This window comes from Cavia porcellus, unplaced genomic scaffold (genome assembly GCF_034190915.1).
Source record: "Cavia porcellus strain 051 isolate PalLab524CR breed Dunkin Hartley unplaced genomic scaffold, mCavPor4.1 scaffold_22, whole genome shotgun sequence".
Taxonomy (NCBI): domain Eukaryota; kingdom Metazoa; phylum Chordata; class Mammalia; order Rodentia; family Caviidae; genus Cavia; species Cavia porcellus.
In genome coordinates, this window is record NW_026947505.1 from 58731529 (window position 1) to 58759035 (window position 27507).

Genomic DNA, 27507 nt, shown 5'->3' on the forward strand with positions numbered 1-27507 from the left:
TAGAAACCGATCTAACATTAAAATCGAAGACAACTTTAAGTGCCTAAAACTTTGCAAAGAACTAGTAAATATTCAGTTCACGATTCGATCACATATTTGAATCACTAAAATTCAGTTTTAAGAAATAAGTATTTCAATGAATCATATTTCTCTTCTATCCAGTTCAACAGTGAAGTGGTCTTAAATTTCAAATAATGCCTGTTCCCAAATATTAAAATTGCCTCAAAGTTGTTGACTAGTTTGGAATATTAAATAGTACTCAAAATCAACAATAGATAAATTGGTGATTTTAAGAATCTTTTCAATATTACTTTTAAAAAAATCTGCTTCTAAATTTTTTATTTATTTTCTCACACCCAAATAAAATTGCAATAGTTAAAAAAAGTCTATAGTTTAAAAAAACAACTAAAGAAATATATAGAGAACTAAATTTTATGTTATATTAATGTTAAAATTATATTTATATATGTATGTCCACATATAGTACCATCAGGAGTCAATATTTTATCACACAACCTTCTTTTCAAACTTCACAGGGAAAAAATACGACAAAAATACATATTTGATGTTATTCTGCAAGAAAAGCACAGAATTATAAAAACTGATAATATACATTTGTAAATTAATGACAGTGTCTTAAGAATGTGTTCATTTTAGAAATTGATAACATCTAAAACACCTCTGATTAATTTCTAGAATCCTCTGAACTATGATAGGTTAAGACAGCAATTTTTTAGTAGTGTCAACATTGTTTAAAGGATATCCAATATTTATTTTTTAGAGTGCTTGTTATTGAGAGGGCCACATTATGAATCATACATAATAACCAGCATATATGGGTAATGTTTTTCAAGGTTGTCCTTTGTCACAGATAAATTTATAGTGTAAGTATCCAAAATTTCATTCCTATGTATAGTTATCCCTAATTTGCAATTGCAAAGGTTTATTATTATATAAAATATTTTTATATATTGATTCATGTAATATTGAGATGCACTAATTGTAAAAGGATTGAATTAACTGCAATAGGTCAAAGAACTACTTAACTTGATACTCAAATATCATTCTAACCCAGTGAACAACTTGTCTGACATATTATTTAGGTCTCTGTTTCTCTAGATATATTATTCCATTGAAACTTACTTTATTTTAGATATAGGAAATATCTGTTCAGTTAAATATTCATTGATGGTGCAAACATCCCAATAAATTATATATATATATATATATATATATATATATATATATATATAATCAATACACTGAAAAACTCTGTATCTAAAGAACAGAGACAAGAAAAGCACAATAAATCAAAAGGAAAGTTTCGGGGTATCAAATCACTCCTCAGTACTGTTTTACATTGATTCGATATAATATATAATGCTGTACAAGCAGTCTATTTTCAGGTTTAATTCCTTTTTCTTTAAATATTAAATTAGTTATACTCATATTCCAATTAAAAATCATGTTATAGGGAATAATGACAACTACTGAAAAATATAAACTCTCACGAGTCAGGGTTCCATAAAGATTAACACATATACAGGATTTAAAAGCTATAAACTCTTAATTTGGCATATATATCTAAATATTATGGGAAGGACAAGTTAAAGTATATTTACAAAGAAAAAAATTTATTTAAAAACATAAAAGAATTTATATTCTTCACAATATGATAATATACATAAAGGGTGTGCATGAGTGTGAATATACCTGTAAGCATGTATATTTTACTGATTGCTTCACAAGTCAGACATTTAGTAATGGGCAATTTCATTTTTCATTTAACCTTTCACATAGCTCATAAGCCATTACTATAAACACATTTTATAAAACATTATTTAAATTAAATTCCAACATATTCCTACTGGAAATGCTATATGTAGTAAAATATTACTGCACATTCATGTAATTAAACCACTATAAAAATGTTGCATTTCAAAATGCCATGGGAACCTAATACTTGATCAAAAATGTCATGTGAGGTTTTGTTTGGCTTAAGTTTTTTGAGACAGGATCTTGTTATGCAATCCAGGCTGGTCTTGAACTCGTTTTGCAGCCCAAGCTAACTTCAAACTAAAGGCAATCCTACTGTCTCGGTCTTCAGAGGGTAGGAATTAAAGCTGTGAGCCGCCATGCCTCACTACCATATGATTAGTAAAGAAATGTTCAAATGTTTTAGGAGTCTGCACTTACACATTACACTAAAATGTTTTTCATTAAAAAACAAAGGGTCAGATTAAAGTTGTATATTAAAGATTAAAAATAAAGTTAAATTGCAGCTGTGTGAAGTTGTTTGGTGGTAGAACACTTACAAATTTAATCATAATCTATGACTCCATGAAAGAATTAAAGGCAGGGGTTTCTGAGAAGGGTCAGGCCTGGGGTAGAGACATATAAGAATATCTGTACAGAAATGACAGGGCCAGAACTTTCCCATTCTTTTATCCACTAACATCAGTACAAATTCTATTTTTCTGTGTAAGTATTATATCCTATTTGCTCTACTAATGTTTAGTTGCCTTTTTTTTTTCTTCAAATCAGAAAATTGGTGGCTGAAAATAATACCAGATAGCTATATCACTTTTAAACATATAGCCAGTCTATTTAGTTTATTTCAATTTGATTCCCAAGAAACTCTCAGTGTTTTCCAAAATGTCCCAAGTAAACTACACACATTGCAATCATAAATTTCAAATCAAAATACCATAAAACATGTGAACATTTTTTTCATGAGTATAAAACAAGCCTATAACACAAAGGAAAATCATATATATATATATATATATATATATATATATATATATATATATATATATATCCGAATTCTTGTATGGATATGTGAAAACTATAGATTTCGGACTGGCCTCTGACATTAACCAGTGTAGGAAATTAAGGGATGACAATGATGAAAATGCAGATATTAGAAAGGCAAGGTACCCATTCATTTGGAATAAAGTTGTGGAAAAGAGTATCACTGAAGGTAAAGTAGAAAGATAATTTAAAGTGAAAACCCTCATCTAAAAATAGACATGGTAAAGTTTAGAAAGTAATTACTGCAAACATATCAACACACTGATGCAGACGTTAGCCACAGTCAATAAGTCAGCATACAGCAAATCCACACAAAATGACAGGCACAGGGATACACCAACACAGCAATGGTGAGTTAGCTTCATTATAATTTGACAATTACATTAATGTGTGAATGTCTCTGATTATGAAAGTGCACCTGTGATATTAAATATACTTTATTCATAATATGTAAAAGAAAAATTTGTAAGATACATTTCCAGAATTTGGAAAGTCCCAGATCTCTTTCGGCACCTGTTTGGTGAAAAAGACCCAAGACCCATTCAAGCACACATAATTCAAGAGGTCTGTCTGCCAGCAATAAAGGCCGAAATTGGATACTTGGTGAGATTAATTACCTAGATAGGGGTTGATAATGCAAGTCAAATAGGAATGTAATTAAAGTGCACCTTCCATAAAAATTATTCATTGCTGATGGATCAGGTGACAGATAAATCAAAAGGCATTTTTGAAAAGCTTACAGGTTAACTTGAAGAAGGTCTTTCCCCTTTTTAAAACTCTGTAATTGCAGGTGTGGAATTCACTCCTGCTGTCCTGTCCACATCAAAATACTATAAGACAAAAAGGTTGATTGTAATATAACCTATTATAAACAGAAACCAATAGAGAAACCATTAGGATCGTCGTTACTGACAAAAGGTCAGCTGGACTGGAACCAGTTTGCTGGCAGCTTTAGGAAGAAAGTATTATTCTTTGCTCCCAGTATAATGGGGATTGCAACCATAAAAGGAGGCAAGTGATGAATTAATAAACTGACTAGTCCCCAGGGTGCAATTCTTACAGATGAAAGGCTTGCTGTGGTAATCAAACAGAGTTATAAATTAGATAAATCGAATGGCACAAGAAGTATTTTACATGATCATTATTAAATAAAGTCTTCCTGTATGTGCCATTAATTCTTTACTGTCAATATAGTCTAAGAACAATAAAAAAAATCCTGTTTTATAACAAAGGCAGGGTAATTTCAGCAACCCTGAGGATTACTAAATCTAATTTCTATGTTGAGTTCTCTTCTACGTTTATTATACACCTAATTGCACATAGATAAAATGTCCAATTAAGGATAGTTATTGGAAAATATGGCTTTACACACTGCTCATAGTCCTGCTCTAACTAATGAATGCATCTGATTTTACTGATTTACATAAGGAACACAAATAACAGTTTTCTTGTCTGTAAGAACAAACTTACTGTTGAACATGAAATCTGTCTGCTCTAGCAAATGTTATACAAAATGTATAAAAGACTACTGTCATTGAAAAATAACTTTAGAATAAAAGCTGAAAAGTTTTGTTTTGGGGGAAATGGGTAATATTGACTATTATAAATCCTCAAACAATTAAGTGACTTCTGAAAAAAGTTAAACATTTTAATTTAAATTTTGCAAAGGATAAATTTGAAAATAGTTTTCAACAATCCAAATGTCACCTACATTTTTTCAAGGTTCAAAATCAAGAGATAAAAAATTACTATTTTGTACTGTCACCTATCAGCATTAAAGAGTTAATTATACATATTTTAATTTTGAAGAAATATTTCTAAAACTGTTTTTTTAAAAAAACCCTACATGATGAAAACTCCAGATGTGAACTAAGTCATAGGTAAACATACAACACAGATTGTAGACACGTAAATTTGATACACAGGGTTTGTGTTTGAAGTGCTGTTAAGAAAATGTATAAAAATGCATGTCAAAGTATTATCTTTTTATAGTTCTCGATCCCTAAAGGTTATGGATTAAAACTGAAACAGACGTTGCAAACACCCAATATATTTTATCAGGAGTCACTGCTCTTTAGATTCCCAGCAGGTTCCAGTTAGTAACTTAATCCCAACCAAACTATACAGTCAACTGCTCGTGAGTTGTCAGATTAGTTGATGCTTGTCCAAGGAACGGCCTGAAAAGAGAGTCACTAGGATACTATAATTACAATCCATTCATCCATTTCAACCCTGGATTGAAGAAATAATGAAACATCAAAGTAGTCAGACAGCGGTCTAAAGGAGGTCAGTTAGCATCTTTTCAAACATAACACCAGCATCTAATGCAGCAAGTGTACCAGGAGTGACTTACAACGGATATTAATATGGTTTGCTCAAATAGCATGATGGATTTCTGTCCCTTGTTTATGTAAGTTTTAAAGCTAAAAGAAATATTAGTAAAATAGAAGATAAAGATTTATAAGCATTAACAAATATTAATAATGGCAAGAACAGATTTTTCAAACTTTTAGATGTGTCTCCCTCTGTGTGTGTGTGTGTGTGTGTGTGTGTGTGTGTGTGTGTGTGTGTGTGTGTAATTTGCGTTTCTGGTTCAAATCCAGTGTCTCATGATGCTAGACAAAAGTTCTAAAAATGCTTTTTCTTTTTAAATATATGAGTATAAATATGGCATATAATTTAAAATATTTGCAATGAAGAAAATAAGGAAAAGTCATGAAAACAAAACATAAGGAACTATAAAATACAACTCCAACCTATAAGCATATGTGTGTTTCTATGTAGCTATACACATAGTAAGAGACCTATTCTGTGGGATGTGATCATATACCATTAATAATAAGAATAATAATTAGCATATAAAAGGAGAATTGGTTCAAGGTGCATATTTTACAGAATTCTTATCTTCCTTTTGGTTATGACTTCTATTTATCAGGTTCTCCCAATGAAATTCATGAGACTAAATTTGGGATCTTGATGATGTCAGGCTTTTGAGAAAACAGGATGAAATGTTAAAACAAGGTGAAACCAAGGTTATTATGATGTATTAGAAAAGAACAAAGACAATAATTTTCTCCAAACAAAACTCAGACTCATTCTGTCTTACAGTCTTCACCACTTTGATAAATGCTGTATGAAATCAGCATTAGAAGAGTTTACTACAATTCAGTTTGCCCACACTGAGTACTGTACAACATACGCCACAGTATTAGATTTTGTTTTCCAACACAAAAAAATAATTATATGAGTTTTTACCACAATTGTCTACCAAAAACTGTTCCAAATGAGTCCATATTTTAAGATCCAATGGGCTGTTTCTATCTGTACTCTATGGACCTCCCGTGACATTTAATTCTTTGATTGACTGATTCAGAAAATATCCCATCTATTGGTCACTGCTCATTTGGTCTTCATAATGTGCTTTTGGTATTCTGATGGCTCCCAACAGTTGGTATTCTCAAATCTTTTCTGGCAAATACATATCATTATTAATGTCTATCTACATTCTTTATACATTAAATACAATAGATTAAATATGGTATAGCCTGACATATACATAGTTAAGAGATTTTATTTAACATTATTAACAATGTCTGTATAACACAATAGTGATATGGGTCAAAAAGCGTATATTTTTATTATTACATTATAATTGACATTTTGAATGTGATGCTCAGATAGATAATGTTCTGTGTTTTTCTGCATACTGAAGTTAATGACCAAATATCAAAAAATCAAGACACTGATCCTATGACATCCACATCCTATGAATAATTAAGCACTATGTATTTTAAAGCTATGCTAATTGTTCTTCACAAATCTTTCTTTGTAGTCCTTGTGTCTTAAGCAAGGCAGGCAGCTCTAGCTCTGTACGCAAAGCTCTGCCACGTACACTGCCACAGAACATATATTATCTGCTCTGCCTTGTCCCCAGTTAATTTGTTGGACTGCAGCAATTGTGTCTTCCTTTGTGACTGACCCCTCTGTAAATGATGTGCAAAGAATTTGGATAATTTTCTCTGGATCTTTACCTCTTAATTGATCCTTGTTCCTTGCTTTCAATACTACAAAGGGAACAAAAACAATAAAAACCATCAAAACTGAAATGAGTAACAATCAGGCTTTTACAGATATAATGAACAGATCTGAAAAGCACGATCTTGATAATGTTCTCTCCTTCACCCTGTTATTTGGATCAGTTGGTTAAAACTGTTAACGATCATTGTGGATCGATGTCTTTTCCTGTAACTCTAATTTACTGCACTGGCAGATTAGTACAGATGTTTTTTTGGATGGCTTTGCATCATTCCACCAGATTGCTTGTCTGAATCAAATTTGCTTCAATTCATCAGCAACCAAGTAAGGAATAAAACGATCAACATTTCCACTGTTGTTGAGTACCAGTACTGAAAATAGAACAAAAGGCTATCAATTCAAAGATAATCTACCACCTTCCACAAGGCTAAAGCTGTCCACTGATCAGTGTGTGAGCTGGTGTGGATAGTTGTGGCTATTAGTGGAGAGGAAGTGGAACTGGGGAAAAATTCATCTACTTCAAAGATACCGACCCACATTTTTATTATTATCGCCATCATTATAACCATTTCACATTATGAGTATTCACCTACACATGAATAATGTATGCAGTTACCATCCGTTGCCTTTTCATTCCTTGAAATGCTGCTTATTGATTTCTTCAACTTAAATGAAAATTTCCTGAAACTCTTATCTCAACAATACTATTCCTTTAATAACACTTAGAGAAATGGGCATGATGGTTTGCTACATTAGAGCTAATTAATGATTCATGTGTCTAAACCTGTCTGTATAGTGGAACCAAATAATTCAGATAATAAGCCTTGCTCACAGAAGGATTAAAAAACATTTTTGATTAAATTCATATTAGAAATCCTTAGAGATGTGTTCATTTATATTCTCAGCATAGCAATTCTATCATATATGTAATTTTTGCTGTTTATAATTGTTTCCTAACTCCAGAAAAGGCAAAAGGATCAAAAATGTATTGACCTGACACTTTTACCCTAGGGAAAAACTGCATATGCTTTTTTTTGCATTTTTCTTTCTAGAAATAAAGAGTTAATGGCCAGGTTAGTTTATTTTAAAACAGATATTCTGTATCCATCTAAACAAATTTATTTGTTTTATAAAAGAAAATGTTAATTCTCTATAATGTTATTTCAGTGGACTCAAATCAGTTTACTCCTCCCTCCACTTAATGATAGTAGCCAAGTGAAAGATCTTCTGTTAAAAGCAACACATATTATAAGAGCTACTTTACATAATTCCATCATTAGACTATTCCAGGGTAATGATCTGGGAGTTTGCTAAAAGAGGAGGCTTAAATATAGCAAGCTACAAATTTAAGTCTCCAAAATACAGCGCCATAAAAACTTTTCACAAGAAAACCTTAAAACAGCACTTCTTAATCATGTGGAAATTTGTAGGTTAAAATTTCTAAGAATATGAGAAGCTTGCTTAACTTTAAAACTCAAAGTCAAAAATGTGTGAGTTATTTTGTATTGGACGTTCTGCTGCTTCTAATGCGCTGCCTTTTATAATTTACTAGATAGTAAGTGGACTGTTAAGAAAAACTCCATCTTGGATATTAAAAGCAAAACATTACTACTTGGTCATTCATGCACTAAACTAATGCATCGATGAAACAAGTTTGATACTATTTCAAGGAAGAAAAATCACAGATATGATTAAAATTTTTACAGCTCTTAATCCTTGACCAGCACACAAAAGCCCTGGCTGAACTCATGCATATGGAAAATAAGTATTTTCCTTCAACACAACAAGATGAAATTGAATTATTTCAGGGATGAATAGTTGTATTAGTCTGCATGGACTACATGGGCAATATACTGCAGTCTCACTCAAACAGAAATTTGTTTTCTTACAATTCCCAGAACCCGGTCCAGGAGGGTTTCGTCACTGGTGACACAACTCTTCAAGGGTTTTATGGAGCCATTTCTTGCTATGTACCCAGCAGCCTTGTCCTCACTTTGGAAGAGGAGGTCACAGGTGACAAGATAGCTCTCTGGTGACTCTTGTTAAAGTTCACTAACCTTATCTGATCAGTGTCTCACCCCATGGCTGCAATTAACTTTACTCCAAATAGACTATATCTCCAAAAAGTTACATTAGGGTTTAGTAACACAATATATTCATTTTGAAAGGGTGTAAGTCTATCCATAGCAGTGTACGTGGTTAGAGCACAAATTAATTCTAGGTAGTTATTTATCGTTATTAAAAAATAGTAATTCTGAGGGTGAAGAATTTGAGAAACGTCAGTCGTCACATTGCAAGTATGAGAGGCTGCTGAAAACATCAGCTAGGTTTGTTTTAAATGTCTATAAAGAGCCATTCCAGTGAACAATCAGGATCAGCTGGTCACCTGACCCCTAGCATAAGCATAAATAGTTCATTACAAGTAGTTACAGTATCAGAAAAAGTTACATTTTTAAGATAAATTTTTTATTGAACTATAAAAGCAAGGCAATTTAAATTCATTTTTATGAGTTTTGTCTTCACTTTTAATTCAGAATGGTTCAATAGTTTTCATGAATGGATGGCTGTTAGAGGTAAAAGGGACCTTGGAGAATGGTGTTCACCTAGACAGTCATGTGTCAATGACTGAATAGCTTGCTGAAAGATGGATGTGTTTCCTGTGACCCCTGATTCACAGCACATTACTGTGGTGTATTACCACACTGAGAGAAAAGGTTAGATCTGAAACCTCGGAGAGACACTGGGGACAGGGAATAAGGACTCAAGATGGCGAGACGGAGAGGTGCGGATAAGGACACAGGGAGCTGAACACATTTCTTGATAAACCCCTGGATCGGGACAGCCATGTGCTATAGCTTTGACTGGCTACCAACCTACAAAATACCCAAAAATAATCAAATACAAACATATTATAAAGCTACAGAAATATGGAAATACTGCATGAAAAACTGGTGTCATAGTCTAGGCACCAAAATGACTTCCAATCTTGAGCCTCTACCACCTGCACATTTTCTGTCACAGAAAAAACAGAAAACTCATGACATTAGTGAATTTCAAGTTATGAAGAATTATGAAGTTTTCATAAAGTTTATTTGTATTTTTAGTCTTTCTTTTGTTCTAAATACCTGCTTCAATACAAATATACAGGTAAAAACCCAGTTTAATGTTTTAACTTTTATAGTTTCAAAAGTAAGTTTAATATATTTGATACTATAATGTATTCATTTGAAATTAATGTTGCTTATAATCTAAATAGAGCAGGAATGTCTCTTTTCAAATTATAATATAGAAAAAAAGTGTGTATTTATTAAAAAATATTTAAAATGCACCTACCCAGGATCCAATATTTTACAGGGCCAGAGTAAAGAATAAGACCAAAGATAATGCAATTTCTCAGCATATGATTTTTACTATGTCGGAAGTTGTCTACGGCTACTTTGAAGACAGCAGGAAGTATTAGGTAATTAGTGTTGATTTCGTATTGGTTCGCAGTCCTCTGTCACTTACACTGGTTTGTTTTGATTGGCTTATGTTGCTTGGTTTTATTCTCTTTAAAATAATAAAAATAAAATGGAAACACTCACTGTATATTCAGATAATAGCTTTTATGGTTAATGTGACAAAAAAATGAGACCCTTACGACAGAATGACATGGCTTAAATGAGTAATTTTGTTCCATACACTCATTATAAATTTAAGATATGAAGATAATTGTGTAAGCCAGTAGAGTTTTGCAGGTAAAGTGGTCAGCTTGTAATAAACACTCACGAGGTCTTATTTGTATTTATGTCAAAATGGTTGGATTTTCCCTAATTAAAAAATGTAGCAGTTTCTATAATATATTCTTCACAAATGTGTTTTAATTATTGATAGCAACAAAAGAAAAATATAAATGAATCAATAACTGTATTTTATAATTCACAGTACCCAAAGCACTTTAGTATCAAAGAATTAAATTTCACAATTAAAAACTCTTCTTCGTCATAGTACTAAAATACTATGCCTTGTGGCATAAATTAGTAGGATTAAATACTGATCTTTCAGATTATAAAATGACTAGAAACTAAGAAAAAATGTGTGTTTTGAACTGACAAAGGACTCTAATTCAGCCGATATTTTATCATTTTCCTTTCTATTACTTATTTTCTAAAGATAGAGTCTCACTATGTCTTCTAGTCGCAACTTTAACTCCTGGTTCAGCTGCCGTCCACCTCAGCTTCCCAGGCCTGGGACTCCAGATGGGAGCCACTGAGCAAGGCCAGTGAATTCTGCTGAATTCGGCCTGCGTGTACTTTGAATGAATGTTTTAACCATGTTCACAGTCCATACAAAGTAATTTTTGTTTTCTGCCATTACATCGTCTTTCACTTAGTGACATAAAAATGACATTGTATCTTGCTTCACCCAGTAGAAACTGACAGATTTATTATTACTTTATACCATTAATAAGTACTCTCAAACAAGAAAATATATTTTCTTAGTATCACATTTCCTTAAACTATAAATCAAGCTAATAAATTCCCATGAAGTATAAAAACATACAAACTTAAATGGAATTAGTTTATTTTATTAACATGTCATATAATTTGATGTGTGTCCATTTTAAATCATCGAAAAGAGATGATTTTGGCTAATTTATGAGAAGACTGGTTACAGTTGAGCCATATTAATCCACGTGAGTGAAGCTCTTTCGGACAAATAAATGGCTTTTGGCTTTGTCCTTTTTTGTGTAGTTCTTCTTGTGTATGTTATATCACAGAACTCTGGAGCTACACTTCTTCTGGAATGTTATATAAACACTGCAAATCACAGTAAAGGGAACACAAACCGATCTTTGACTGAAAAGTCAGATGAGGCTGTGGCAGCATAAGAAAATTAGTAAAAGTGAAATGTGCTGGGCTATTTTTAAAGTTTCTTGAAGAATGGCAAGAGTGAATTTTATGTTTACCAACAGTATTTTAAGAAGTTACATTTTCATTAACATATTTAGGCAATAATACTTCCTAGTTGGTCCTCTTTTTGCTTAATAGTTCTTATTACTAATTATAATTGCCTGCAAATTCCCACACAATGAATTACAGAGGTAAGATTTAAAGACAGAATCCACTTTATATCAGCATTTTTAACACTTCTGAGATAGAAATGTACTTGATTGCAGTAGTGTGAATCAGCATCATTAACTTACTGTTAAGCTCCTACGCAAATCATATATCCTGTCGGTTAGGGTTTGAGTCTAGAACGTTTCCCAAAAGCCAAGTACTGGGGCTTGGGTCCCAGGTGATGTCCTTGTGCAAAATGACTGGACCACATAGGTACTAACTTCCTGAGCGGATTAATTCACTAATAAAGTGACCATTTGATGGCATTCCTGGGAGGTGATAGAAACCAAGGAGGCAGGCGTTAGCTGCAGGGACTGTTCATGGGGCTGTAATTTGGGGGATGATATCTTGTTCCTGCCCTTGCCTCTGGTCCTCTGTCTCTCTGTCCCTCTGCTTCCCAGCTGGCCCTGACTAGCTGTCCCTGTGGCACGCCCTTCCATCAGGATGCAACTACCTTACCAGAAGCCTAAAAGTAATGTGCCAGTTCACGTGCCTGGAACCAGGAGCCGAAACAATCCTTCCCTCTTTTAAATTGCTATCATCAGCTGTGCTTTACAGTGACAGAAAGCTAATACACGAACCCTCAACTTTCTGTCTGCAAAATGGTATCTGTAGCTGTCTTAAGATTGTAAACTTACTCCAAATTTAAGATTTGTGAGTTTTTAATACACCCTTTATCCATAGCCAGCAAAACTGGTGACAAAGGCAAAGTTTATGTTTCTAAGAAACAGAGTTCCATACGCCAGTGGCAGATTCTCTGATGCTTTCTCGTATTTTCAAGAAATTGTCTTCATCTGCATTCCTTCATTCTATTGGAATTAACAATTAGTAGGAGAAATTTTTCTTTTTTAACAAAGTTCTATAAGCAATACATCAAATGTACTTTGGAAGGCACATAGAAGTTTAAAGTTCAACTAATGTCAGTTACGTCAACTGCAGGTTGCAAACTTACAGTTTCCTCTCACTCTCTACCAGAAAGGTCTGGTGCCCTAAACAAACAAACAAACACGCAAGCAAACAAACAGAAAGACTCTCCTACGAGGCTTTCCATATGGTTTTATTTATCCAGCTTATAACACTGTCTATCTAAAAACATCGTGAACTTTGTCCTGTCTTAGTTTTGCAGAGTTTATCTGTAATGGAGCTCTGTGATGGATATTGTCATTTGGTGGTAACATTTTCTTTGATAAAAGAAGAAATGATAAACCCAGGTCCTTAAATGGCTGTCAAAGAGAACTCAGTTCTCTGCTCCCTTTAAAATATCTCTCTCTCTATCTCTCTCTCTCTCTCTCTCTCTCTCTCTCTCTCTCTCTCTCTCTCCCTCTCTCTGTCTGTCTCTGTCTTTGTCTCTCTCTCTGTCTGTCTCTCTGTCTGTCTCTCTCTCTCTCTCTCTCTCTCTCTCTCTCTTTTCCCCTCTCTCTCCCCCTCTCTCTGTCTCTGTCTCTGTCTCTGTCTCTGTCTCTGTCTCTGTCTCTCTCTCTCTCTCATTTCATAGGAGAAACCTGCAGCCAGTGTCCAGGCAACATGGAAGTTGAGAACTCATTTCCCCTTGGGATAATCTGGACATTCATTACAGGTACAGAACTCCCCAGGGCCGTGGCTAATGATTGCACAAAGGAAGTCTTACCCTCTTCTCAGTATGGGCTCCTCCTCTTTTGTTCAATGTTGATCCTAAGTATACATCTCAAAAAAAATTTCTGTAAACTGAACTCTTAAGTACATGCTTCTTGAGAAGCCTTATTTCAAAAACTATTTATGACCTCTTTCAAAAGAGTTTTCAGGGCTGGGATTTAGCTCAGTGGCATAAGCGCCTGCTTGGCAAGCGTGGGTTGTGAGTTCAATCCCTGGTACCAAGAAAAAAAAAAAAAAAAAGAGTTTTCATCCCAATAATTTCCATATGTTTTCTGGAACACTATCAAAACAGTTAGTCTCATTAACAATTATAAAATATGTACATATATTAATTGTAGATACTTCTTACTGAATAGTATACTACATAGTAATATAGCTGATAATGTTTATTAATTTGTTCATTTATTATGGATCTAAGAGTGTCTTACGTATTAAGTCCCTCAATAACCTAAGGACTCACATGAGTTCCAAGAAGTTTAATAACTCAGTTTTGACATGCTTTTTAAAATTAACAAAGCTGTAGTAGGTTCAGTAAATAAGCTCAGATTTTAAAATACGTAGAGTCAAATAGTATAAAACTATTTCAAGGGAAAATTCAGGTTCAAAGAGTTGAAGTAACTTATCTAAATTGATGTAATTATCATCTAACATCAAATAACATGGTTCTTCCAACAATGTCTCAATGCTTTTACTTTTGTATAATGCTTTATTTTTTCTTGTGTATAGCACGTTTTCTCACTGGCCTTAGTTCCAACACACCTGTGCTGTAGTTTGCGTGCAGAATGAAAGGTGCTTCTCAGCGGTGTCACCCGTAACCACGGCACAGCTGCTGAGCTGAAGGGTAACTTCGCAATTTCCTACATCCCTTCGGGAAGAGGGTTTATTTTAATAATTTTATATTATCCTTACTAACAAGGTGAAGAGCTGTTTAACTGCTCAAATAAGCTCAGAGTAGATAAAACTCTTATGGAAAGAGAAGAATTTTCAGGTGATCTTTTATAACTTTCAGACGTCGCAGACCATATTTGTAGTACAACACTTGGACTGTAAAATGAATACAGTGGCAATTACAATATTATACATGGGGAGACACGGAACTTCTCTTAAAACCTTACAATATGAGGTACTTGCTCTCCATCTGGCAAAACCATCCCCATTCTGAAACTCTAGATTTACTGGCATAGTTTTCCCATAAAAACTCCCTTTTTCCATAGACAGAATAAATCATTCTTTCTTGTATGTCTCTGTATGTTACTCTTAATGTTTTACAGCATGTATAATATTACAGTCATGTGTGCCATCATTGTATGTATAAGTGTATATTGCTACATTATGGAGCCAGAAAAAGAGGACCATTCTCTAACTTTTTCTCCTTAGCATCTCTCATCTTAGTAGGGTTGGCTGAATTTGATTTTTTTTTTCTGAATTTGATTTTTAAAACATAACATTTAGCTCAGTGCAGTGGCACACACCTGTCGTTCTAGCTACCTGGGAGCTCAGGCGTGAGCATCCACTTTTTCCCAGGAGTTAGAGACCAGAAAAGTTAACACAGCAACACCTCGTCCATAAAAACAAAAAATAGCAGCATTTTATAGTACTTAAAAATAATCATTAAGACTGCATTATTCAAGAGTCTTCTAATGTAAGAATGAGGATCATGCTCTTGTCAGTGAAATACACACGGTCTTCTCATTACTTACATTATTTTAAAAAAAGATTATCCAATGTACACAAACTTAATGACTTTGACTTTGCTTTCATAGACCAATAACCCCCCAAAACTACAACAAAATAAAATTCACATTTCAGCCAATTTATGTATGTTATATGCTCCAGGTAAGCAAGTATGAAAAATATAAGACTAGTCACATCTTCTTTATATAAATGCCATCTTAAACCTAAAATTACGAGTTTAAATAAGAAGACCAGTCTTACAATTGGTGGATGGATAATAGTCTTGTATTTTTACCAACCTAACAAAATCTATTTCCCTCTTCCCCAATATATAACGTTATGCTAACTTTGCATTCATTATTTTCTGCCCCTTTGCAAGAGATTAAAATGTTGGTGTTTTTTGTTTTTTGTTTTCCTGGGTAGGTTCTCAAAATTTACATGAAAAGATAGCTTATAAACTTACATTTGCTACTCAAACAATATTTTTCTAACAGTATGCAATTTTAAAATTTTTGCCTAATCTCTGCTTTAATAGAGTAATAGGAAAAGCTAGTACTTTATTCATCTTCTATTCATGTAGAACTACAGCAGCCCACCTTAAAAGCATATCCACACAGCAGCACATCAGGAGCTGGTATTTTAATGCTTCTGAGCAAAAGCCAGGAGGCATTCGATGTGGACTCTACTGCTCCAATTCCAGACTCAAGATTTACAGAAAGGAAACTATGCAGCGTACACCCTACCTTTCCAGCAATGGTCAGCTATTTTACATCCTTAGTCTCTATTCTTCCCTGCACATGCACAGATTCTCTTAGGAAATCTGTTTGTACCAAGCACTGCTGATGATCAAATGTCCAGGTTTAAATTCACTGTTGACGTGAGTTGGAATCGAAGCTGTTTACTTAATTAAGAATGAGAATGTCAGGGGTTATTGTGAGCTTTATTAGATAGCCATGAACTGATTCAGATCATCTTTTACTTTAGAAAGAACAAAAATTTTGGCAATTGGGGGCAGGTAATTGGGATACAAATGTAATAGAAAAATAGAAAAAAATACTATCATATCTGAAAATTTTCCAGTGTGAAAAAAAAATTTTTAAATTATCACAGTGTGGTATTTTATCCTATTGTAGGCATTTTTTCTTGAAAAAAAAAAAAGGTAACTTTGTAAATCTGTGAGTTTTATGATGTGATGCACAATTGAGATGAGGCCATCATGAATTAATATCTTAGGATAAAAATAGTACCTTTATATTTATTGTTTATATTGTATAAACCTCTACATCTATTCTTTTAATAAATTTACTGTATTTATTATTTTTATTTATTTTTCTGTTGATGCATTATTTTACAAACCACAAGATTTACTCATGCTAAGCATATAATTCAGTATTTTTAGCATATTTTAGAGAGGTGTATAACTATCAGAATCTATTTTTTCACATTTAAATTAATTCTCCCAAAACAAGCAAAAACAAACAACAAAACCCCCAGGCTTCACAAAGAAACCAAATCTAGTTTGTAATAAAACAATATCCAAATCTGTTTCACCTAACTATTGTACTGAAATATTTGATACAATAATTTTTGGAAACAATGACCAAGTAAATACATGCAGTATTAACTTGAAAAATTACACCTAAACAACAAGGAATGAAAATCAAAAACTTGCCAGTTTGGCAAGTCACTTGTGATAGCAGATTAGTAACCTAGTGTCACAGTAAAAAAAGTAAGTAAAATATCATTCATTATATTAAAAACAAAAAAAAATTTCAGTCTATCTCAATAAAATTCCTAGAAGACCTTATTAATGGTCCCAGAAGACAGCTCCAAAGTCCAAATTACAAACCCGAACTGCTTCAAACTTACTCTGTAAGTTTCTAATGACAAATTTCAATGTAAACCAACAGCAATGAAAATATATTGTGAAAAATATTTTAAAAGGATACTAACACTATATTGTAAATATTGATAACAAGATGAAGTCAAAACACCAAATAAGTCAGCTATTTTTTTTGTCCAGTTGAAGTTTTAAGCATTTTTTATCTATGACATCTGTTCTTACACAGGAGATCTGATTTAAAAGCCTTAAATAAACGACAGCATCTTTAGAATTACTAATCTGTTCAGAATGAGAAGCATGTGCAGCTTTCCTTATGCAGATATAATTTAAATAGGAAAAATTTTATTAAAATAAGCACAAAAATTGGCATAACAATAATCTCTATCCATGAATTTGGAATCACACTGGTTGATTGTAGATAGTCAGCCAAAAATCACAAAGACCTTGTGATACCCCTATCACAGTGTACACACAAGTTCACACCCTAGAGTAGGTCTAATTTTATTAAAGACGATAAAACTCTTGGCTACCTCTACTACATAGGATCATTCTTCTGCTCTAATTTTTCAGAAGATTGAGAAAGTCTCCAATTTCTGACATTTCCTTCAGTAATAAGATTTCCCTGAAGGTTTAGAAAGTTTTCCATTTTTTAAATCTCCTTCCCAATACACACTTTCCATAACAGACTTTTCATAACAGAGAATGGCCACAATACGAATCTGATGTACCAGGGAGAAAAAAATTAAAAATTGCTTTTAGACTAAGCTACAAGTTCACAATTATTATCATTTATTGTGAAATCTGCCAAGCTCTTATTCAGATATTAAGGGCATTCATATGATCACAAATCTAACGATGAATTTAGAAGTCTCCCATGCAAATTTAAACACAGATCGGTCATATACTACTAAGATCATATTTTATGTGGTGAAAAATTAGTTAATATTATGTGAGGAAGCACAAGCCCACTCCTTCATTTTTTGTAACAATTGTATAGATTTTGATCACTAACATACACCACACAAAAAAGATACATATGAGAAATATCCTTCACTCAGTTTTACTGACATTTTTACCTTTCTTTTTTAAATCTTTCAAAAGAGCTACTTAACTTCCATTGATGCTAACAAGTTTATAATTTATCCTCACTCACTTCTGCCAGGTTTCTGGAGATTTCTGAGAATACTGTAAGGGTTTAAAAGACAACACAGGCTGGGTGTGGTGGCGCACACCCTAACTTTAGCACTCCAGAGGCTGAGGCAGGGAACCACTGTAAGTCTAAGACCAGCCTAGGCTCCATTAGTGAGTGCGAGGCCAGCCTGCATTGCATAGTGAGATCTTGTCTCATAAAATAGAATAAAATAGAATAGAATGGAACAGAATAAAAAAAAAAGGAGGAAAAAGTTAAATGTGCAAATTAATCAACAATCTGAGGAAAGAGAGGTATGTGTAGTAATGTCAACATTCACACAAGAAACCTCACTCACAAAGTCACATGTTATTCTTTCAGGAAAGACAAACAAAAAGCATACCTGCTTGACCAGTGGTGATGCTGACGGCCGCAAAGAGCCTCTGGGATCGGCTTAAGTCAGAAACTCCATTGACAGCTTCGACTTCAAAGGTATAGTTGGCGTGGGCCAGCAGGTCCATGACAGTGACGTAATTATCCTCCAGTCCAGTCTGCTGGGGCATGTATCCAATGTTACTCCCACAGGGGACACATTCGCCCTGTTCCCAGCTGCAGCGCTTACACAGTATTCTGTAGGTGACATCGTGTCTTCCCCCGTTGTCTGCAGGAGGACTCCACTCCAAACTTACGGTGGTTTGGTTGATGTTAAAAATGAGGTTCTGGGGTGCAGATGGAGGCCCTTTGGAAATACAAAAGTATCCACGAATGAAAATTGAAAAAGAGCGTATAAACCAAATGAACAACAGGAACTATGTGGCACAGTGAGCTAGTGGCCCAATTACCAAAGAGAAAACTATCTGAAATGCTTTCTTTCACATAAATATTTCATTACCTTTACCAGAGAGGCTGTATAAAAGCCTCCTTGAATTTACTTGGCAAGAGACTTTATTTATTTTCCATTTAATATGTCAAAATGAAAACAGAGTAACAACTGTCTTTGTACTTCTGCCACAGTCTTTAGCTATTTTTCTTCCAAGCAATTAAAAAAGAAGTTAAGGCGCTGAAAACACAGTGGTACAGTTGTTTAAAAATAGTTTTCCTTTTAACCATATAACAGAGAATACATTTATTCATTCTTAATGTACTCGAGAATGATTTATACTAATGTGTGGGACTGGCTTTGAATCAGAGCCTCTCAAATACTCATTAATTGAAGCACCAAGAAGTGAGATTTGCTCTATTTAGCAATGGAATTTTAATTCAGAAAACACTGCTTTTTAATCACATTTCACATGCAGGCAAGGGTAACAAAACTTTTAATTTTATGATTTCTATTAAGTATATATGAAAAACATTAAAATACACCATGATAGCATGCAAATTACACTGCAAATGATATAAGATCTATTGTATTTCATTCCCTGTCTTTATCTATCTATGGAAAAATTCAAGAGTAGTTGAGAATAATTAAAGAACATACTTGTGGAATCAATATGTATCTTAATGATACCACAATGGACAAATGAATGGAAGGGCTCTTAAAATCTCTTGGGTTATGAACTTACTTGTACACGCAACGTATGGTGGGTCGGAGGGAGCCCTGTAATACCCATCAGCGCATTCACACCTGGAGGAGCCTTCTCTATCAGAAAAACTGTGGGTTGGACAACGAGAGCACTGCAGATCCTGTGAGGAAGATTTGTAGAATCCGCGGCCACAGGCTGTGTATGCAAAGAAAGAGAAAACAGAAACAGGAAACTAAGTAAATAGACCTTTTAAAAATTAGGAATACTTAGCAAAGAATAAGACATTTCAAAAACAAGATTCATGATAAAATATTTTAGTGTTCATCAGTAGCTTCATACTATATCTGTTAAAACAAAATAGTATAAGCAAAATGATACAGCAACCTGCACCTCCACCTGGCATCAATAAAAAATGTAAAGCCCCAAGCTGACCATTAGCATCATTTATTTAGATAAAAATCTTAGAGTACTTATTTTTGATATTTAAGTCAATTTTAACATTGGTTTCAAAAATAATTAACTTGCATGTCGTTCTGCATCAACATAATCAAAGTTACGTTTTCTCAATCTAATGGAGCAGCAAATTCAGTTCTCTGATATTTGGTCAATGTTGGAAAATATTACTATAGCTTTAACTACCAGCTTACTACAGTGATGTAAAAATCTTCACGTGAATGTGACAGAAATATTTTTTCCAGATTATCAGGAACTTCAAGATATGCTTTCATCAACTTACATTATGGTCATATTTGACTATGGGAACTCCTTTTGCTACTGAAAATGAACCCCTGTGAATAGGAATTTCTGTGTCAGCAGAAACAGGAGAAAGGCATGAGCTGGACAGACTGCAAAGCTGCTTCTCTGCACTGACACTAACCCAGGAAGGGCTCCCAGAATCGCACAGGGATGGATGCGCCCATGTCTCTCTTATCTACTAATGACTTGTGCTTACTCAGGTAGATCCTGGTACTATATTAGTTAACTTTTCACTACTTAACATCCCCAGACATTATACATACTGATATTTATCTTTGACTAAAATAGAGCCAGGTAAGTTTTTTTCATGTCTACAATTTTTATTAAATGAAGGTGTTGTATAAGAGTATCTTTTTAAATGTTGATGAATTGCTCATTTAATAACATTTCATAAATAAAACCTAAAAAGAACAGTCAGTAATATTAAACATAAGCTTTAATATTTAAATATTATTTGAAATTTTAATGTTCTCTACTGTGTCATCATTCAGAAATTTAGTTACATTCTTACTGCTGAGGAGTGAGGCATGGGAACAATGTTATTCTGAGATGACAGCTTCCAGAAAAAGACTGAAATCTATTCGTTATTTTTGTTCACATTCGGAATGTTTAATGCATAATTCAGATATATTTGAGAGCTTAAAATGATCATTTGAGCCTGCAAGAAAGTACCATTAGTTGATATGAAAAGATAGTTGTTTTACCTACTTAGAAATTTAATTTAAAAGATGTGCTAAATTGTGATAGACACACAGCTAGAACTACAACGATTTCACTGTAAAAGCCTGCTAAGTTGGCTTTTGTTGGCGTCTCAGTTCATATGAGGAAGCAGAGATAAACGCATTAGGCAAAGAAACACAACACACCTTCACAGGTTCTCAGGAGCAGTTATTAGAGATCTAAGGCCAGAAAGACTAATGAATTTAATTACAAAATAATATAACAACAATATAACACATACAGCTACGCTCTGAGGGCTAATGGGAGAATAAAGGACTTAGCTTAAGGTTTCCCAGGATGAAAAAGATCTTTATTCTTTGTCCACTGTTTCTTGCTTTGAATACTTTATATTCAAAGATCAAATATAGCATCTTATAAAACAGAGAAGGGAACTCTTTGTACAGCTTGAAAAATTAAGGTTTGGGCGATGTTAAAAAATAGATGGGAAAGAGGAACACAGAGAGAGAAGGGAGGGAGGGAGAGACAGAGAAGAGGTGGGTAATGATGAGCTTGTTGTTCAGCACTGTGTATTTACTGACTTTTTACAGGCAATGTTTAGGGAGAAAGAAGAAAGAGACCCACCAGGGCAACACGATGTGCCCTTTACTGGGTAAGGCTTCCAGACGAGAAGGCGGCAAACTAATGCCTTGCAGTGAAATCCTGCAGAACACTTTTCTTCCACTTCAAACAAAAATTCTATGTAAAGGTGACTTCCCATTTCTCCCCACAAATCAGGAAATGCATTTCTTACTAAACTTACATGATTTCTAGAGTACACCTATGCTACTTAATGTTAAGAAATTTAAAGCTTGTATTACTCAACTTTCAAATTACAATCAATTCTGTTTCTCTTTTAGTGGATGAGAAGACACATTTGAAGCAAAAGTAACCTGAGGTTTTGTTTTGTTTTTAAGAGAAAAAAGGTGAAAAAGAAAAAAAGGTAAAAATAGTACAGAATTTCAAAAAAAAAAAAAAAAAAAAGACAGGTGACAAATCATTAAGTGACTCTACTCGAGGTAGGAGTTGGACTTGGGACATAGGGCGACTGACACTCAGCCATCCGCCATTCATTGCAGAATGCCAAAGCAAAGTTAGGCTCTCGCTTTAATGGCTCTCAGGTAATTTCCAGTGGCTCATTCTTACCATTTCTCACTCACTTCTTTCAATTTAAACCTATTATCTTAATTTAGTAAACCATGAAATAATATCCTAGCACATTTTAACAAGATCTATAAAATACTTTCAATTTCATTATGAATTTTGGCATTGGTTGTGCCCACAAAATTATGCAGTACATGCACAGCTATCATTAAACAGATAGAAGCAATACCAAGAAAGGCTTGATTTTTTTTTTCTTTGAAGTAATACTCTGTCGCAGTTAATATTGGAAATTGTAAGTTGTAACAAGTTGGCTTTCATTTAACTTCTGAGGAAACTATCAATTTAGAGTTATTAAAAGTACAAAACCTTCATAGCCATGATGTTAGGAGTAAAGCCAAGAATGGGCGAAGATAAAAACTTGATCTCTAGGATGGTAGTGAGCAATTGGGGGTAAAAAGCTTGACAAGGAAGTAATATATAATTTGAAAATCAGAAAGTGCAATTAAAATACTTGCATGTGAAAGCTAGAACTAATATTAACAACCAAGCAGCTTCATGTCCAGGAAAAATTAGCTTAAATCTCCAGGGATTTCTAAAGACACTTCATGGAAACCCAAAGAGTCCCTCCTATCTATAAATGCAGCTGCCTTTCCAGAATTCCTGTGAAAAAATCTTTACAGGTAAATGCTTTCCAAAACCTCAAAGATAACTTTCTTCTACATATAAGTATAAAGGACACAGGAAAAACTTTCTAGGAATTGGGCATCGCAGCTTTGCAAACCCTTATTTCTCAGGAGCACCTGAACTCATGTGCACAAAGGTAGAGCTAACAACAGGAAGAAGCAGGCCATTTTTAACTTTGTGCTTTTTATTTCTTTTCTCTTCTAAATGTTACACTTAAGTAATGTTACATTGCATAGATAAAGGTTAGGCATATGTATAACTTTTGCTTTAAAATTTTGTTACTTCTGTAAGGATGATCTTGCACCTACTATTTCAATAATGGTGTTTTCTGATAACCACAAAGTCTTGAGGGAGACTCTTCTCACTGATCCCCAAGTCCTTAGGGCTCTAAATAATGTGTAAGTTCATTATCCTGGAGTCATAAACTATCTTCTGTTCTTTAAATAGAAAACCACAAAAAGAAAGAGAATCTAAATAAAAAACCATAAGACTTCTGTATACTAGAGTAACAATATATAGTAATATATCTACTAAATTATAGTATACCATCCTATCTGCTACACTCACTGTAATGTGAAAAGTAATTTATTATATGAACTGCTTTAAATAATCTATTGCACACAAAATTCTTTAAGTAATTTTGATTTTTAAATTCTTTAACAACATAATGTTTTACATTTATAAATTAACTACCTTTTTTGTGAGATGGTGTCTTGCTATGCAGTTCAGTTTGGTGTTGAACACACTGTGTAGTCCAGGCTGACAAAGACCTCATAGAGATCCTCCTGCCTCAGCCTCCCAGCTGCTAGGATTACAGGCATGTGCCACCATGCCCTGCCCATAAATTAACAATATAAGAATAATAATAAAGCATCAAAATTCTGAATCCAAAGGTATTTAAATAGATGAGAAAGTTGACACTAAATATTTGCATTCTCATTCTCAAACTCCCCTAACAATTTCACAGTTGTCTTCAATCGATACCAAGTTTTAAAGCACTGAGATACTTATCCTCTGAATTTGTATCCCCTTAGTTGAACCACCATGCTGCTGTCTTAACAACTGTGTGCACTCAAGAAGATTCAAAAGGCTACCCAAATCTACATAATAAGCTCAGTGAGTACTGTAGCTCTGTCTTTCTGATCAAGGGTGCAGGCTCTCGGACTCCCCTGGGCTTTTGGATTATGATCTACAGGGGAAGCTTTGGAGAAACTTTGTATGATTATTATATCTGAGGATTCTTTCTTCACTATTTCTTTTCCTAGAAAATCTACATAACTCTAACAGTTTTCCACAGACTAAAAAGATTTCTTGGTCCTCAATGGGTTATTTTATTTTACTTTATTTTATTTATTTTATTTTTGCAAATCTTAAATTCCAACATTTATCTCAAGCACACTTGACATTATCCTGGACAGTACAGCACTATTAATCCACATTTTGGTAGGCTTTTCTTCATAGCTGCACATTAGGAAAGCTTTAAAAGACATTAGACATAGTTGCTGTGACCTAATCTAATCACCGAATTCTGAGCATTTCTATGTTATAAAAGTTTTCCAGGTGTTCACAACAAACATTACAAAAGTCCTCTTTTCTTTTCTTTTCTTTTCTTTTCTTTTTTTTTTCTTTGAGATAGGGTTATACTATGTTGCCCCAGGCCAGTCTTCAACTCCTGACTTCAAAAGATCCTAATGCCTCTGCCTCCTCAGCTTCCCAAATACTGGGATTACAGGCACATCATATCATCTTGTCTAACTAGGTCTGTTCTCAAAACTGTCAATGTCATTGAAGAATAAATGGTAATAAAATATCCCCACTATCAGCTTGTGATATTATCAATTTAATAAATTATAATTTAAGAGAAGTAATAATGAAAACATCAAATTAATAAGGTCATTAAATTAGAGGCTGTACAGCTTCTCTACAGGAGGTACACAAATGGTCAATAAGCATATTAAAAAAAACATGTTCTATATCATTAGCCATTTAGGGAAATGCAAATCACAACTGCAATTAGACACCACTCACATTCCAGAAGAATGGGTATAACTTGAAGAGAATAAAGAGGAATCAGAAATCCTAACACCACTGATGAGAACATCTCCTAACACCAGTGGCAGTTCTTCAAAGGGCTAAATTTGTTACCATCAAGCCCAACAATTTCACTCAGAAACCCAAAAGAAATAAAACGTATATTATACAAAATCTGGTACAGGAATACTCAGTGTAGAATTGATTGTAAGACTCAAAAGTAAAAGCAACCCAAACATCCATCATCCATTGAAGGAAGAAATGTAACAGTACTATTCACCAATCAAGAAAGAGACGCATACATATATGATGCCACGGATGGATCCTGCAGGCATAATGTAAGAAAGAATTCAATCACAAAAGACAATACATTGTATAATTCAATATACATAAAATATTCCAAATAGGCTGACCTATATACACAGAATACACATTAGTATTTGTCGGGTGATGGAGAGCAAAGAGAACTGGCAATTATCTGAGTGGATGCAGGATTTATTGGGGGGGGGGGTGATGTCAGTTTCCTAAAATTGATTTGCAGTGATAGTTGCACAATTCTGCAACTAAATTAAAAACCATTTAATTTTATACTTCAGTGGCTCTATTGTATGTTACAACAAAATCCTTTAATAATGTTACCTCAAATCTGAATGTTTATAAACATTAAGAAAAATATAGATTTTATCTGTTTAAATTTAGTTTTGAACACATCTACTCTTTATTCATTTATTTGTATACAGGTATATTTAGGTGAGAAAAAGAATGATTTTACAAATTGAAAGTACTGAGCAGTATATTGTTTTTATCCATATGTTAATTTGATGCATATTTTCAGTGTTTCATAAGTAACAGTTTATGCTTTATGTGAGAGGTTGTAATTTTATAATAGAAATGAAATGCACTACATTCCTGTTTAGGAAAGATTTTTGCAGCGTTATATAAAAATTGTGCTTGCAGATCTCTTAAACACGCCTAGTTCACCTTGCTGGCCCAAGGTTGGTTTTCTTCCTCCACCCCAACCCACCACAGCCTGCACCACAAACTACCTGAACACAACTAGACTCAGCCTTGTCAGGTCTCACTCCATTTCCAGACCTGAGATTTCAAGCACAATTGAACATTTTCTGAAGGAATTATGGACGACTGTGTGTAAAATGTGAGGCTTTGCCGATGTTTCCGGCCACAGCTATACAGCTGCAAAGAATTTATTAATTATGAACTATAAGTGGATTGTTCTGTAATTGAAACTTTCTGGGCTTTAATATTTATTGTACAATCTACATACATACATAGTTGAGGAGTCTAATGAATGCTGTTATTTTATTTATTGCAGATGGATATTTTACTGAGTTCAGGCAAAGCCAGTCTGTTTCCATAGGAGCTTTCAAATATTTGTGTCATGTTAATATCTATGTTTTTCTAAGCAAGGGGGAGGCGCAGCTTGTAGAAACAGTACTCCACCGCTCAAACTGCTGACCTCATCTGGGATGCACACATACAGGGTCTGTATTTTAATCCTATTGACAGTGCTCAGTGGGAATAATTACAAAAGTCTGCCTAAAATACAGACCTCCTGTCACTTCCATGCTATGATTTTTCACATTGAGAATAAACAGTGGGCAGCAGGATAAAGCCAACACGATGCAATAAGTATTGTAGAGAATGTGGTGCACCATCCGCTCTAAGCTACAGCTAACTTGCAAGAGTGTACAAGAGAACTTGTAGAAGATAGTGTGAAAAGAAATACACGCTTGTCTAAAATCATTTAGAGATTCGGAAAACTAAATGGGAAAATTCATTGCAGGGCATTATAAATACGTGCACATGTTACTTATTTGTGGCATTTAATTCAATCCATAATACTTTATTGACATTACATGACAAAAAGAAACGTTTTCAAAGTTTTAAGATTTAAAATGCAAAATAAAACAATACACTGAGTAAAAACATTTTTAAATAAATTACTAGTTTCAAATACACTGTTTTCCTAAGATCTACAGTTACATATTCTTCATTTTAACAGAATATCAAAATGACTTTTTAAAAAGAGGGGAAAAGTCAAGTTAGGATAAACTGAAACTATTCTCATTTCTTATTTGACTTTAAAAATATGAGCTTATGATAAGGATAGCGGTACGACTAAACAGAAGTGGATTTTAACTTAAAAGACTTGTGTTTTAATTTGCTCCATCATTTAAGAGCATAGAATTGAAAGAAAGTGACTTCACATCAGGTTTCAATTTCCTTGTATTCTTGTTATTAACTCTAAGGTACTATCCACAAAGTGATTCTTTTATATTTCTATCTATAACATTGTGTTTTAACAATAACCCAGTAATCACTTGGCTAGCTATTTAACTATTCAATGACTGTCTTAATCGAACCACCATTTTTAAACTATGTATTTCTACTGCACCATTCCTCCTACTACGTGCACACACATACACACGCAACTGTACACAA

At 33.7% G+C, this 27507-nt stretch overlaps 1 protein-coding gene across 7 annotated transcripts in view; it reads right to left on the reverse strand.

Annotated features, from left to right (window-relative positions):
• Epha7 (EPH receptor A7) overlaps nucleotides 1–27507 on the reverse strand; it is a 157397-nt gene that overhangs the window by 89497 nt on the left and 40393 nt on the right. For all 7 annotated transcript variants that reach the window (XM_063233254.1, XM_063233253.1, XM_063233252.1 and 4 more), the window contains exons 4-5: nucleotides 19792–19947; nucleotides 18630–18965 (exon numbers count right to left, since the gene is read on the reverse strand). In XM_063233254.1, coding sequence (XP_063089324.1) covers nucleotides 18630–18965; nucleotides 19792–19947 — 492 coding nt within the window. The remainder of the gene's footprint in view (nucleotides 1–18629; nucleotides 18966–19791; nucleotides 19948–27507) is intronic.